Source organism: Schistocerca americana, chromosome 3 (assembly GCF_021461395.2).
Source record: "Schistocerca americana isolate TAMUIC-IGC-003095 chromosome 3, iqSchAmer2.1, whole genome shotgun sequence".
Lineage (NCBI taxonomy): Eukaryota > Metazoa > Arthropoda > Insecta > Orthoptera > Acrididae > Schistocerca > Schistocerca americana.
This window is the reverse complement of record NC_060121.1, coordinates 123193691-123207995: the sequence shown is the minus strand read 5'-3', so window position 1 is coordinate 123207995 and position 14305 is coordinate 123193691. Positions and strand designations below refer to the sequence as shown.

The 14305-nt window shown below is 40.1% G+C and overlaps 1 protein-coding gene across 3 annotated transcripts in view; it reads right to left on the bottom strand.

Annotated features, from left to right (window-relative positions):
• LOC124605260 (epidermal growth factor receptor substrate 15-like 1) overlaps positions 1-14305 on the bottom strand; it is a 183136-nt gene that overhangs the window by 73606 nt on the left and 95225 nt on the right. For all 3 annotated transcript variants that reach the window (XM_047136819.1, XM_047136820.1, XM_047136821.1), the window contains 2 exons: positions 12983-13174; positions 91-187 (listed from right to left, as the gene is read on the bottom strand). In XM_047136819.1, coding sequence (XP_046992775.1) covers positions 91-187; positions 12983-13174 — 289 coding nt within the window. The remainder of the gene's footprint in view (positions 1-90; positions 188-12982; positions 13175-14305) is intronic.

The following is a 14305-nucleotide window of genomic DNA, read 5'->3' as shown; positions in this document are numbered from 1 at the left end:
AGAGATTAACAGATTATTACATTTGCATTTATACTTGTCTTGCTTGTTTTCCACTAGATACAACTGAAATTTAAGGTTTTACATACATACCATTGCTGAAAAGATCTTCTCCATCAAATCCTCCAATATTTTCAGAATGTTCATTCATCCCACCAAAAGGATCATTGTTATTTGTTAATGCCTTATTCTGCAAAAATGTTAGAAATTTTCTTACTATTACTAGTTCAATTTACTTACACAAATAACAAAAGTAAAGAAATATGTTGTCTGGTTTACATATAACACACAGTAGTTTACACAAAATATTATATCTTTCAATAAAAACAGATAATTTTAGTCCAGAAACACTACATCCTATTCAAACTGATGTTTTGTTATGATTTTACTTTGCAATATTAAAACCCTAAAAAATACAGTTTCATGGTTGCAAGAAGCAAAATACACACACAACCACAATTTGTAACGAGTTATTGTGAACACTTATGGTTTTAGAAAATGAAAACTTTAAACGTCAAGGCTTCATAAGACAAGGTAAGTCCAAATGAGTGCTGTTTTTGTTACTGTCATTATAGTCATCAGTCTAAAGACTCGTTTTATGCATCTCTCCACACTAAGCATTGCTGGTGTAGAGAAACAACTGAAAGACTTGAAAGCAAATAAATCACCACGTCCAGATGGAATTCCTGTTAAATTTTACAAATTAAAGAATGGATCCACAAAATTACAGACCAATATCCCTAACATCTATTGCTGCAGAATCTTTGAACGTATTCTCAGTTCAAATATAATAAACTTTCTTGAGACTGAGAAGCTTATGTCCACAAATCAACATGGTTTTAGAAGGCATCGCTCATGTGAAACTCAGTTTGCCCTTTTCTCACATGATATACTGCTATGGATGAAGGGCAACAGGCAGATTCCACATTTCTCAATTTCATGAAAGCATTTGACATGGGGCCCCACTGCAGGCTGTTACTGAAGGTACGAGCATATGGAATAAGTTCACAGATATGTGAGTGGCTCCAAGACTTCTTAAATAATAGAACCCAGTATGTTGTCCTCGACAGAGGGTGTTCATCAGAGACAAGGGTATCATCAGGGGGAGTATGATTGGACTGCTGCTGTTCTCTATATACATAAATGATTTGGCAGATGGGGTGGGCAGCAATCTGCAGCTGTTTGCTGATGACAGTGTGGTTGTACGGATAAGGTGTTGAAGTTGAGTGAAGATAGAAGACAGCGTTGACAAAATTTCCAGTTGGTGTGATGAATGGTAGCTAGCCCTAAATGTGGAAGAGTGTACGTTAATGCAGTTCAGTATCTGGGCGTAATGTTGCAAAGTGATATGAGATGGAACAAGCACATGAGAACTGTGGTAGGGAAGACGGATGGTCAACTTCAGTCTATTGGGATAATTTTAGGAAAGAGTGGTTCACCTGTAAAGGACTGAATTGCTTCTATGTCTTCCTTCAATCTGACCAGAGACGGGCTGATAGATTTGTTACCAGCAAGTTTGAACACCACATAAGTGTTACAGAGACTCTTTGGGAACACAAATGGGAATCCCTGGAGGTAGGACGATGTTCTTTTCAAGAAATACTGTTGAGCAAATTTAGAGAACCGGCATTTGAAGCTGACTGCTGAACAATTCCACTGCCAGGAACATACATTGCGTATAATGACCATGAAGATAAGATATGAGAAATTAGGGTCCCTACAGAGGTATTTTAGACAGTCATTTTTCCCTTGCTCTATTTGTGAGTGGAACAGGAAACCACTTAGTAGTGGTACAGGGTACTCTCCGCCACACACCATACTGTGGTTTGCAGAGTATCGATGTAGATGTAGATCTTGTGCACGCCTAATATTATTAAGATAACTTCTGCACTCTACATCCATTAGACCCTACTAAGTCAGAGTACACACACACACACACACACACACACACACACACACACACACACACACAGAGAGAGAGAGAGAGAGAGAGAGAGAGAGAGAGAGAGAGAGAGAGAGAGAGAGAGACCTATCAAACTCTCCATTCATTTAGTCAAGTCATGACAGAAAGCAAATAACTACAGGAAAGTGTAGCAAGTGTTGCCTTTAACCCACATATGCCCAGAACTTTTTTTTTTTTTTCCTTCATGGAGTTGTACGATTTTCACATGTAGCAACAGATAACAACTGTAGCAGTTATTTGTAGTAGCAGTTCGCAATGAGGTTTTCACAGTGGAACAAAAATGACCCCATGGGGACCCGTTGGGCATATATGGGTTGCATTCAACTTCGTACAAATCACAAAATGGTTAACATTATTCATGCGTAGTTTTATATCAGTCCATGTGAACAGGGAGGAGGTAATTCAGTTCTTCGACTGTTCACTAAAACATACCACACCTAATCAGAAATTTTATAATTTCTGCATGTTGCTAAGAATATGCACATTTTCTTAGCTTCTACCTGAATCATGGTCTCAGTTTATATACAGATCGCCTCACAGAAGGAAACAATTTGTATCACAGTGTGCCTTCGAAACTGCAAAAATTCTGTGAGCACACAGAAATTTTCAATGTTTGTCAAAATATAACACCTGGCGCAAGACAGATAAAACAGCAATGTAGGACATTTTGAATGTAAAAAGTAGCTTGGGAGCAGGTTACTGTGGATGTGTGTGTCTCTCCACAGTGACAATGCAGAATGTATACATCAAGGGCTCATCCAGACTACAATGAAGTTCATTTATGAAGATTCTAAACAACCGAAGATGTCTAATGTTACTGTTTACAAGACATTCTGACCATTTTGTCTTTTGACAACATGAACTGCGTAGCTCATGAACTAGTCTGCATTTGCGAACACAGTGAAGTTATGAGCTTTTTCCCTTCACTGTAACACTGCAGTTAAATATTCTTTTCCCCACTGGATGTGGAATTAAACTGACAAAGCAGGTGTGGCATGACATATCAGCTGCTATGAAACTTCCTGGCAGATTAAAACTGTGTGCCGGACCGAGACTCAAACTCGGGACCTTTGCCTTTCGCGGGCAAGTGCTCTACCATCTGAGCTACCGAAGCACGACTCACGCCCGGTCCTCACATCTTTACTTCTGCCAGTAATCTGCCAGGAAGTTTCATATCAGCGCACACTCCGCTGCAGAGTGAAAATCTCATTCTGGAGTTTGGTGAGAATTTTGAAGGTGATGCAGAAATGTCGTTGGCTTCCACTACTGAACTGTGTTTGACCATGGCATGGGATGTTATATATACCAGAGATGTCATCATCCCAGTAGAGGTTTACATTCTGTAACTTGTGCAGGGCTGTAGAGGAATTACCCTGTAATAACGATGTCATAAGATATTACGAAAGATTACAGTGAAGAGACTACAAATAATGATAGAACACCAGTTTAAGGAAGAACAACTGACCTCGTTTTTGCCATTAGGCAACTAATGGAAAAGGGAAAAATCTGATTGTAATGTAACAAATTATTTAGGGATAAAGGAGACGACTCACCTAAAGGCAGAAGCGCTGCATTGTCGCACCTAACCAACTACATCCTAACCCATAACTACTTCACTTTTGAAGGGAAGATATACAAACAAATTCGTGGCACAGCCACTGGCATCCGCATGGCACCCTCCTATGCCAACCTCTTCATAATCCAGGTAGAGGAAACATTCCAAGCTTCTTAAAACCCCAAATCCCTGGTCTGGTTCAGGTTTATTGGTGGCATCTTCATAATCTGGACCCAAGGCCAGGACACCTTATCCTCATCCCTGCACAACTCAACACCTTCTCTCCCATCCATTTCACTTGGTGCCCCTCTGCCCATTGTGCCACCTTTCTAGATGTTGATCTCCTCCTCTCAGATGGCTCCATCCACACCTCAGTCCACATCAAACCAACCAATCACCAACAGTACCTGCACTTTGACTGCTGCCACCCCTTCCACACAAAATTCCTCCAATCCACCCTGGTCACCCTTGGCAGACAGATCTGTAGTGATGTGATGAGAACTTCCTTGCCCAGTATGCTGAAGGCCTCACGTCCTTCATCAGGGCTTTGATTATTTATCATCATGCCCTGAAATGAGGGACATCCTACCCAAGATACTTCCATCCCCTCACAAAGTGGTGTTTTGCCACCCACCCAACCTCCACAACATCCTAGTCCAGCCCTATGCCACTCCTACACCCAATCCCCTGCCACAGGGATCATACACTTATGGAATATTCAGATGCAAGACCAGTCCCGTCACAGACTTATCCTATCCCATCAGAGGTTGGGCCAACTGTGAAAGCAGCCATCTTATACACCAGCTCTGCTGCAACCACTGCCACGGCATTTTACATTGGTATGACAACCAACCAGCTGTCAGCCACAATACATGGCCTCCATCAAACTGTTGCCAACAACAAGGTGGACCACACAGTGGCACAACATGCAGCAGAGCACAACATGCGAGATTTCAATGGCTGCTTCACAAACCGTGCCATCTGGATTCTCCCCATCACCATCAGCTTTCCTGAGCTGCGCAGATGGGAGCTATCCTTACAGCTCATCCTTCACTCCTGTAACTTCCCCGGCTTAAACGTAAGGTCAGCCTCACCAAACAGTGTGTGTGTGTGTGTGTGTGTGTGTGTGTGTGTGTGCGTGCTTTTTGCATGTTTCTCCAACATGCTTAAGAAAGGAATTGCATTCTGAAAACTAGCAAAGTAAAGCTCTGTACCATTTGTGTGTGTATATGTCAATGACATAGCACTTCTGTCTTTAGGTGAGCCGTCTCCTTTATTCTTAAATAATTTGTTATTCTTAACCAGAACTTTCCATACAATATGATTATAGCATTTTTAGACATAGAAAAAGCCTTTGATAATGTTCCAATGAGCAAAATATGGCAGTGGCTGCATAATCTAGATGTTCAAAGCTCTCCAATTTGAGACCCAATTGCTAACAAAACCTGTGACAGCAGTACAAAGTAAGAAATGGCAAATCAGATATGTTCCAAACAAACAAAGGCATATGAGGTAGTTCACAATCTGTACTACTTTTCATTGCACTATTGGATGTAATTGTCAAAAAAATTAAAGCTGTAGATTCTGGAGATCTCAATGCATTTGTCTTTGCAAGGGATGTTGCCATCTGGGGGGACAGAAGGAGGGAAAAAGGGGGGCTGAGAGAGAGAGAGAGAGAGAGAGAGAGAGAGAGAGAGAGAGAGAGAGAGAGAGAAATGGGACTTATATTGCTGTACTAACAAATTTAATGAGTACAAGCAAGAAGAAAATAGTAGCAATGAAATTGAGCACCAACTAATATATGGTCAAACTTCGTGAAGAAAAGATTGAAAGTGTATGAAGCATCAGCTATCTTGGAAGTTTTGTATCAAACCATGGGAATGCTAAGTTAGAAGTTCAAAACAGAACGTTAAAAGGCTGCATGTTGTTCTAGGAATAAAGCAGTTCTCGTAGAAGCCAAACCGAACATGTTCAAATAACACCTTCTGCCAGTCACAACAAACAGCTTGGAAATCTGTGTGTTAACAGAACAAGACATCAGCAAACTACAAGCTCATGAAATGAAATTCTTATTATCTACTGTACAAAAGACAATATTAGGTCTGTTCAGAAAATTCCACGACATTCATAATTCCACGTCAATGGTGCATGGGAGCAAAAGGTGGTTGGCATCCCTGCACATGCTTGTGTTTAATGTGTAACTGCTCTAAGTTTCATTGCTGTATGTCTTTTAGTTATTGTTCAGTGATGTGTTGGGTAGAACGTTGCATCGCACAATTTGTGAATTTCGAGATGACAGAGTTAAGAGGAGCAATGCACCTGCATTAAATTCTGTGAGAAACACAAGAGAACCTTTACACAGACACACTAAATTATGCAGGAAGCCTGCGGCGATGAGTGCTTAAGCCATACTCGGTATTATAAATTGTTCACATTGTTTAAAAATGGCTGGATGGAAGTTAAAGATGACTCTCATTCCAGACACCCTTCGACATTTACCAAGAACGATCATGTCAGGAACATCAACGAAGCTGTGCTTGTCAGTTGAAGACTGACTGACTGACTGGGAAACTGCAGAGGAATGTAACATTTCAGTTGGATCATGTCAAGAAATCCTGACACAGCACCTTGGAATACATCGCATTGCTGCCAAGTTCTTCCCATCACTCACGCGTCAAGACCAGATAGACCTTCACCTCACAATCTTTGAAGAGCTTTTGGATCACAAATTCATGTCACAGGGACACACTGCTAATCAAAAGTGCTATCGGAAAGTGTTGCGATGCCTGTGAGAAAATGTGAAAAGGAACCAGCCTGAAATATGGTGAGGCAATTCATGGCTTTGCATCACAATAATGCACCTGCACATTCATCCCTCTTGGTGTGTGACTATTGCTCAGAAAAGTAAATCAGTGTGCTACCTCAACCTCCACACTCTCCAGACCTAGTGCCTGCAGACTTTTTTTTATTTCCAAAGTTGAAAAGCCCATTGAAAGGATGAACATTTGCAACAACAGATGAGATAAAAGAAAATTTGCAGATGGCAATTTGTGCAATCCACAAGAGGCATACTAAGACTGTTTCTGGAAGGGTAAACAGCATTGGGAGTGGTGTATCAATTGGGAGAAGAGTATTTCAAAGGAGACCATGGACAATAACTGAAAGGTAAGTACAGAAAAACTTTGTGGACCGAATTCCAGAATTTTTTGAACAGATCACGTACGAGACCAAATTAGAAACAAGTGTATTATGAATGATATGCTAGTGCCTGCACTATGGGGGCGGGGATTACACACTGCACAATTGAAAAAGGCTTGGGCCTATACAAAGGATGCAAGGGATTAGAACCCCTAGACATTGCTTGGAAATGACACTACATGGAAGGGGACCTATTGGATGTCCCAGAAGATGATGGTTAGATCAAATAAATGAAGACAATCAGCCAGGATAGGCCTAGCAAGCCAGTAGTGGATAAATCAACTGCTTTTAAAAAGGGAACATGCCTCGGATCACGGAACGGATTTAAAGGAAACTGACCAAGCAATGGAAAAGGATTATGAGATGGTTTACGACTGGGCACCTTAAACGTAAGGACTCTAACTGGGAAGTTAGAAGAAATTGTAGAAATGATGAAAAGGAGGAAATTGGACATCTTGGGACTTGCTGAGACTAGGTGGAGAGGAGTTGGTGAAAAACCACTAAGTAAAGGATGTAAACTGTACTGGATAGGGAATGAGAGGGGAAGAAATGGAGTGGCAATAGTGGTCAGAGAGGGTCTGCAGGAGGAGGTGAAAGGTATCAATGATCGAATGATAAAAGCCAGAGTACGAGTGAAAGGAAAAAGCATTGAAATCATCCAAGCATATGCCCCACAGGTGGGGTGTACAAAAAAGGAGAAGGAGGAATTTGAAGATGACATGCAAAAGCAGCTAAATGGAGGTAATCAGATTATAATTGGGGACCTCAATGCACATGTTGGCACAGATAGGAAAGGATTCGAGGAGATAATGGGACCAGAGAGCTGGGGGAACCGAAATAGAGAAGGAAAATTGTTGCTGGAATTCTGCAAGAGGAATGGGCTGGCGATCGCAAATTCCTGGTACAAGAAGAGAAGTAGCCACAAAATAACTTGGTACAGTGGAGACTGGTCCCAAACTTCAGTAGTAGACTATGTACTAGTGGATAGGCAGATGATGAGCAGCCTCACAGATGTTAAGGTCATTCCATCTGAGGCCTTAGACAGTGACCATCGGCTGTTGGTAGCCACCCTGAGAGAGAAAAAAGATAGGAGGGCAACAGATATACAGGAGAAAAGGTTGAAGACATGGATGCTGAAAGAGGATGAACAGAGGACCCAGTACCAGACACTGATCAGGAAGAAGCTGCCAAAGGAAGATCAGAGAACAGTGGAAGAAGAATGGGGAGGTTTTAAGAGGGCTCTAGTTGAGGCAGCTGAGACTGTGTGCGGAAGAACTAGCACAAAGAGGAGAAGTAAGGAAACCCCATGGTGGAACAACATATGTAAAGAGGCAGTACTTCGAAAGAACAAAGCCTTCAGAGAATGGCTCCAGACCCGAACAGAGGAAGCTAGGGTAAAATATAAGGAAAGCAAGAAAGCGGCACAGACCATAGTAAGGGCGGAAAAGAAGAAGTGGATGGAAAAATGGACAAGAATGTTAGAAGAGGACAGTGAAGGGAACAAAAAAGTACTTTACACCATGGTAAGAAATAAGAGGAACGACAGAAGCGAGTGCCTGAGGATCATGGATAATAATGGAAGTGTTGTGGAGGAAATGCATGAGCTCAAAAAGATTTGGAAGGAGTACTTTGAAGATCTGTTGAATGCCGCCAAGCGGGTAACTAACAGCGATGGAAAGCCTAAGGCAGCAGACGATTATAATAATGGGGAAATTGATGATCTAACTTGGAATGAAGTGGAAGAAGCCATAAAGAGGATGAAAGGGGGCAAGGCACCAGGTTGGGACGAAGTAATAGTGGATATGATACGAGCAGCAGGAGAAGTAGGAACCCAGTGGCTATACAGAGTGCTGAGGGTGGTGTGGAAGGAGAACAGAATTCCGGAGGATTGGAAGAAAGGAATTATAGTCCCGATCTTCAAGAAAGGGGATAAAAGGAGATGTGAGAACTACAGAGGAATCACCCTGCTATGCCACTGTGGGAAAATCTATGAAAAGATCCTGGAGAAGAGAATAAGAAGCAGTATTGAAAGTAGGCTGCAAGAGGAGCAGTACGGTTTCAGACCGGGAAGATCAACACCGGACCTCATATTTGCGGTAAGGCAACTGCAGGAAAGGCACTATGAGTACGGGAAGGACTTAATCATGGCCTTTTTAGATATTGAGAAGGCGTATGACAGTATCTGTAGGGACAAGCTCTGGGATGTGCTGAATGCAAAAGGGATAGATGAAGAGATAACACGAAAAGTCAGAAAAATGTATGAGGGAAGTGAGAGTTGTGTGAAAGTGGGGAGGGAACGTACTGCATGGTTCAAGCTGGAAAATGGGCTGTGACAAGGAAGTGCACTTTCGCCTTTATTGTTTATTATTGTTATGGATGAAATCCTACAGCAAGTATCAGATGCAATTGGAGATCATAAAATGAAAGCAGTGCTTTTTGCCGATGACCTGATGTTATGGGGAAATTGCGAGGAGGTGGTGCAAGAGCAGTTAGATGCATGGGAGGCAACGGCAGCACAATATGGAATGCATTTCTCTGCAAAGAAAAGTGAAATAATTGTCACAACAAGGAAGAAGAATAGGCCAAATGTGGATATAACTTGTGGAGGGGAAAAACTACAAGTAGTAGAGAACTTCAAGTACCTGGGAAGCATGATTGAAAGTAAGGGGGGAAACGCAATGGAAATAAATGAAAGGTGCAGAAAAGCAGGGCAGTTCTACAAATGCAATAGGGGGCTTATTTGGAGCAAGGAGGTGCCACAGAAATCCAAGGGAATTATATACCGAACCTACTTTGTCCCCATATTGGCATACGGAAGTGAGACATGGGTAATGCACAAAAGCGACAAAAGTAGAATACAGGCTAGTGAAATGAAGTTCCAGAGGAGCAGGTTGAGTGTAACAAGACGAGACAGATTGCGAAATGTGTATGTGAGGGAAAGACTAAAGGAGGAACCAGTACAGGACAGGATAGAAAAATCAAGACTGCAGTGGTATGGACACATGAAGAGAATGGATGAGGGAAGAATTCCAAAGAGGATGTTTGATCTGCAACTGGAGGGGAAGAGGCCCAGAGGAAGACCAAGAGATAGATGGGTGAAGGGAGTGAAGGAATGTGTGACGAGAAGAGGAGAGAACTGGACGAAGGTGGAAGAGGGGGAATGGTGGAAAGACAGAACACGATGGAGAGGCTTGTGTTCCCGACAGACCCAGCCAGTGGCTGGAAACTGTCCAAGATGATGATGAATCAGCCAGGAATAGCATTGCAAGATGTAGAAAGAGAGGGAGCTTATAATGACAGGAAGTGATAGAGGCATGATATCCATAAAAGTCCTACCTAGCTCACTGGAAAGATACCCAGATGATGATGACATTAAATCTCATCCAAAAATTACCATACAATCAAAATTGCAACTTCTGCAATTAAAATTAAACTTACTGTTTGACATACTGTATGTTAAATTGAAATGATTTAAAGAAAAAAAGAAAGTCAAATAGGTTTAATCCTCGATAAGGAATAAGAGTGGCAGGACATTTATACTGCCAATAACATAGATGATAAATATAATGCTGTCCTTAAGACATTTCTCATGCTCTTTGAGAGTTGCTTTCCATTAGAATGTTTTAAACAGTGTACAAGCAGTACAAGGCAACCTGGGTGGCTGACTAGTGGTATGAGGGTATCATGTAGAACAAAGCAGGAATTGTATCAAAATGTTAGAAGTAGTCATAATCAAGCTACAGTAGCCCATTACAAATAGTATTATAAGGTGCTTAAAATGTTATTAGGAAGGGAAAGAGTATGTGGTACACAAACAGAATAACTAATTCACAGGATAAAATTGAAACCATATGGTCAGTTTTGAAGGAAGTGTCTGGTCAGCAGCACAAGGTCGATGATATAAAGTCAGTTCGCAGTAATAATATTTGTGTTACTGATAAGTCATATATATGTACAGTATTTAACAATCATTTTCTGAGGATTGCTGGTGAGTTAAATAAAGACTTAATTTCTGCAGGGAATCATCTAACACTCTTGGAAAATGCCTTTCTGAGAATGATGTCTGAAATACCACTCTGTGATACTGACAAGGGAGAGACTGAGTCACTAATTAAATTACTAAAGACTACGGACTCTCATGGATATGATGGAGGGCCTAGCAGAATATTAAAGTACTGTGTTGCACATGTTAGCCCTGTACTTAGCCATATTTGTAATTTTTCCTTTAGGAATGGTCAGTTTCCTGAATGTTTAAAGTACTACACAGTAGTAAGCCGCTTTATAAAAAGGGAGAAAGGAATTACGTAGACAAGTTCAGACCTATTTCTATGCCATCAGTGTCTGCTAAAGTTACTGAAAAGGCTGCGTATGTAACGATAACTGATCATTTTATGTCACATAATTTGCATAATTTTCAATCAAATATACAGTTCAGATTTAGAAACTTGTTTAACAACTGAAAATGTTATAATCTCTTTTCTTTGTGAAGCACTGGATGGATTAAACAAAAGGTTTTGAATGCTAGGTGTTTGATTGTGCTGATCACAAAATATTGCTCCAGAAGTTGGACCATTACGGAATACAGGGAATAGCTCACAATTGGTTCACCTCTTACTTTAACAACAGACAGCAACAGGTCATTATTCACAATGCTGAGAATGGCTGTGACATGGGGTCTGAGTGGGGTACGGTCAAATGGGGGGGTGGGGACCTCAGGGATCAATTTTGGGCCCCCTCTGGTATTACAGGTGATTCCAAAATATTTCTGTTTGCTGATGACACTAGCTTGGTAGTAAAGGCTGTTGTGTGAAACATTGACTCTGTTTCAAATAGTGCAGTTCATAAATAACATATGTTTATGGCTCATAGAAAATAGACTAATGCTAAATCACAGTAAGACTCAGTTTTTATAGTTTCTAACACACAATTCAACAAAACTTGACATTTTAATTTCACAGAATGGGCATATGATTAGTGAAACTGAACAGTTCAAATTTCTACGTGTTCAGGTAGATAGGAAACTGTCGTGAAAAGCCCACAATCAGGATCTCATTCAAAGACTTAATGCTGTCATTTTTACTATTCGAACAGTATCTGAAGTGCTTATTTGACACAAAAAATAGTCTACTTTGCTTACTTTCATTCACTAAAGTCATGTGGTACTGTATTTTGGGGTAACTCTTCCCATTCTCAAAGCATATTTTTGGCTCAGAAACGGGCAGTTCGGGCAATAAGTGGTACAAGTTCGTGAAACTCTGGTCGACCCCTGTCCCCTAGTCTGGGTACTTTGACATTGCCCTCAATATATATTTACTTTACTGTTGTTTCTTCTTGGCAATATCAGCTTATTCCCAAGAATTAGCAGCTTTAACTCAGTTAATACTCGACAGAAATCCAATCTGCATTCGGGCTGCACTTCGTTATCCCTTGTACAGAAAAGTGTGCAGTATGCTACTGCATCCACTTTCAATACGCTATCACAAGAATTAAAAAATCTTAGCAGTAATCCACGCGCTTTCAAATTTAAACTGAAGAGTTTCCTCATGGGTCAATCCTTCTATTCTGTCGAGGAGTTCCTTGAAAAATTATGCTAATTCATATGTTATATTACTGATTGAGTGTACCTAAACTTATGACTTGACTTTCTTTGGATTCATAAACATTTTGTCTGTTATTTTTATGCTGTAATTTCATGTAGTGACGCATTCCATGATCTTTAAGATTTGCTCCTCAATTTGGTCCTATCGAACGAGATGTGTAAATAAATAAATTTACAATATTCCAGTTTGAAAGCCAATAGCCACAGCGTCGTGCACTTAGACTTAAGACTTCGACACACTGAAGTTCACATGGGTTAAAGACTTCAAGCTTTAATCCGACTATACAGCAAGAATAGATGATAAGAAATGGATCATAATGTAAAGAATTACTGAATACGTTGAACACATTACAGACTGCTCAGACAGCTATGACAAAGAACTGTAAAATCTCTCTCGGATTTTGAATTTTGGTATGATCAACGATACCTTACAGGAATTGGCAGAAACAGATGTGAAACTAATAACCTAGTATGCATACAAATAGAATGGGTGCTGTATGAATCTTGAGACTAAATTATCAGGAAATGTGTGAATCATTTAAGCTAAGTGCTTCAATAACAAAACAAGGCTGGGGAACTGCTGCTTGAAAGTTTGAATACCTGAACTACTATCAGGAACACAATTTAAATTTAACTTCAGCTCATAAATTAATATAATAATGATCCACACCTGTTCAACAGGACTGTTGTCATTTCCACCACAAATTCTTAAGTACTCAGGATCTCTGAATTCAGGTTTAATATTCAGTGAAGTGTCCACAACAGTAGAAGTATCTCCTGCTGTTATAGCTGTATCATACATCGCAATTGCATCATTCATTTGTCGATGCTGCTCTTGGAGATGAGTAATCTTTGCTTTTACCTGAAAATTTACAAACAATATTTATATCATACAATTTTGCACAGGTCCAATGTAGAAACAGAATTTTATTTTACAATAATAAAAGCCTGTCATCTCAGTGTGTACAAAGTTTTGAATTTTATACTCATTCAAGTAACAAACATTTTTACATTTATTTATTTACTTACTTACTTGAGTGAGAAGCTGTATAAAACTGTACTGTACAATATTTAGCTGCATACTGCACTGTTCATTTAGAATCTTGTTCATTTACACACAAAGGTCACCTAAAAATTTGAGAAACTACTGCAAATACCTCATTTTCTTATAGCTTGCTCTCCATTTCTTACAACTTATGCTCCTTGAAAATATATGCACTGATGTATCCTCAGTAACCACATAGTGATGGTCCTATGGGCTTCATGGTAAAGTTGAACACTTCACAAGCAAACATAATTGCTTCTGGGGACTCAAAGCAATGCCCGTGGATGGGTGAAAACAAAGTTTAAAGAGGCATATCTGATCTTTAAGGTGAATGTAGCCAACTTCAGCAAATACTTGTGTTTTAAGCAACCTTAACAAAGCATACTCTAGCATACCGATCTTTGGTTCTTGCCCTACCTTCTTCAAGTGTTGCAGTGACAAAATTCCTACCCCGAAGTAAAGAAAGTGGGCATCAATCTGTTGCCCACACTCCTCGATTTCTTAAGGGGGGTAGGACATCAAACGGGCTGACTTCGAGAAGGAGAGGCACCACAGGACATTTTAAATTGCACTGTCTATACTTTTACAGATAATTCATAAAACTTTGTCAGCGTGACCAGAAAGGATTCAGGATTCACACTCATAGCAGTGGAAGTTCAAAACACGAAAAAATAATATTTCTTAAATGTGAAATTTCATGATTTTTTTCACTTACTGTTGGCTGCATTTGTTGCTATAGGTACACTTTTCTTCATAAGTAAGAGAGATTCTTCGATGAACTTTGCACAGATTACAAACCATACTTACAGGTGTATGAAACCCTAGAACTTATTTAATCTATGGAAAAATGAATAGGCTGTTACGTTTTAAACTTCGCGTTTAGAGAAAACTCGAATTTTATAGTTAATTATCTCAATTTTTACCACAGTTTTTAACAGATTTGGGAAA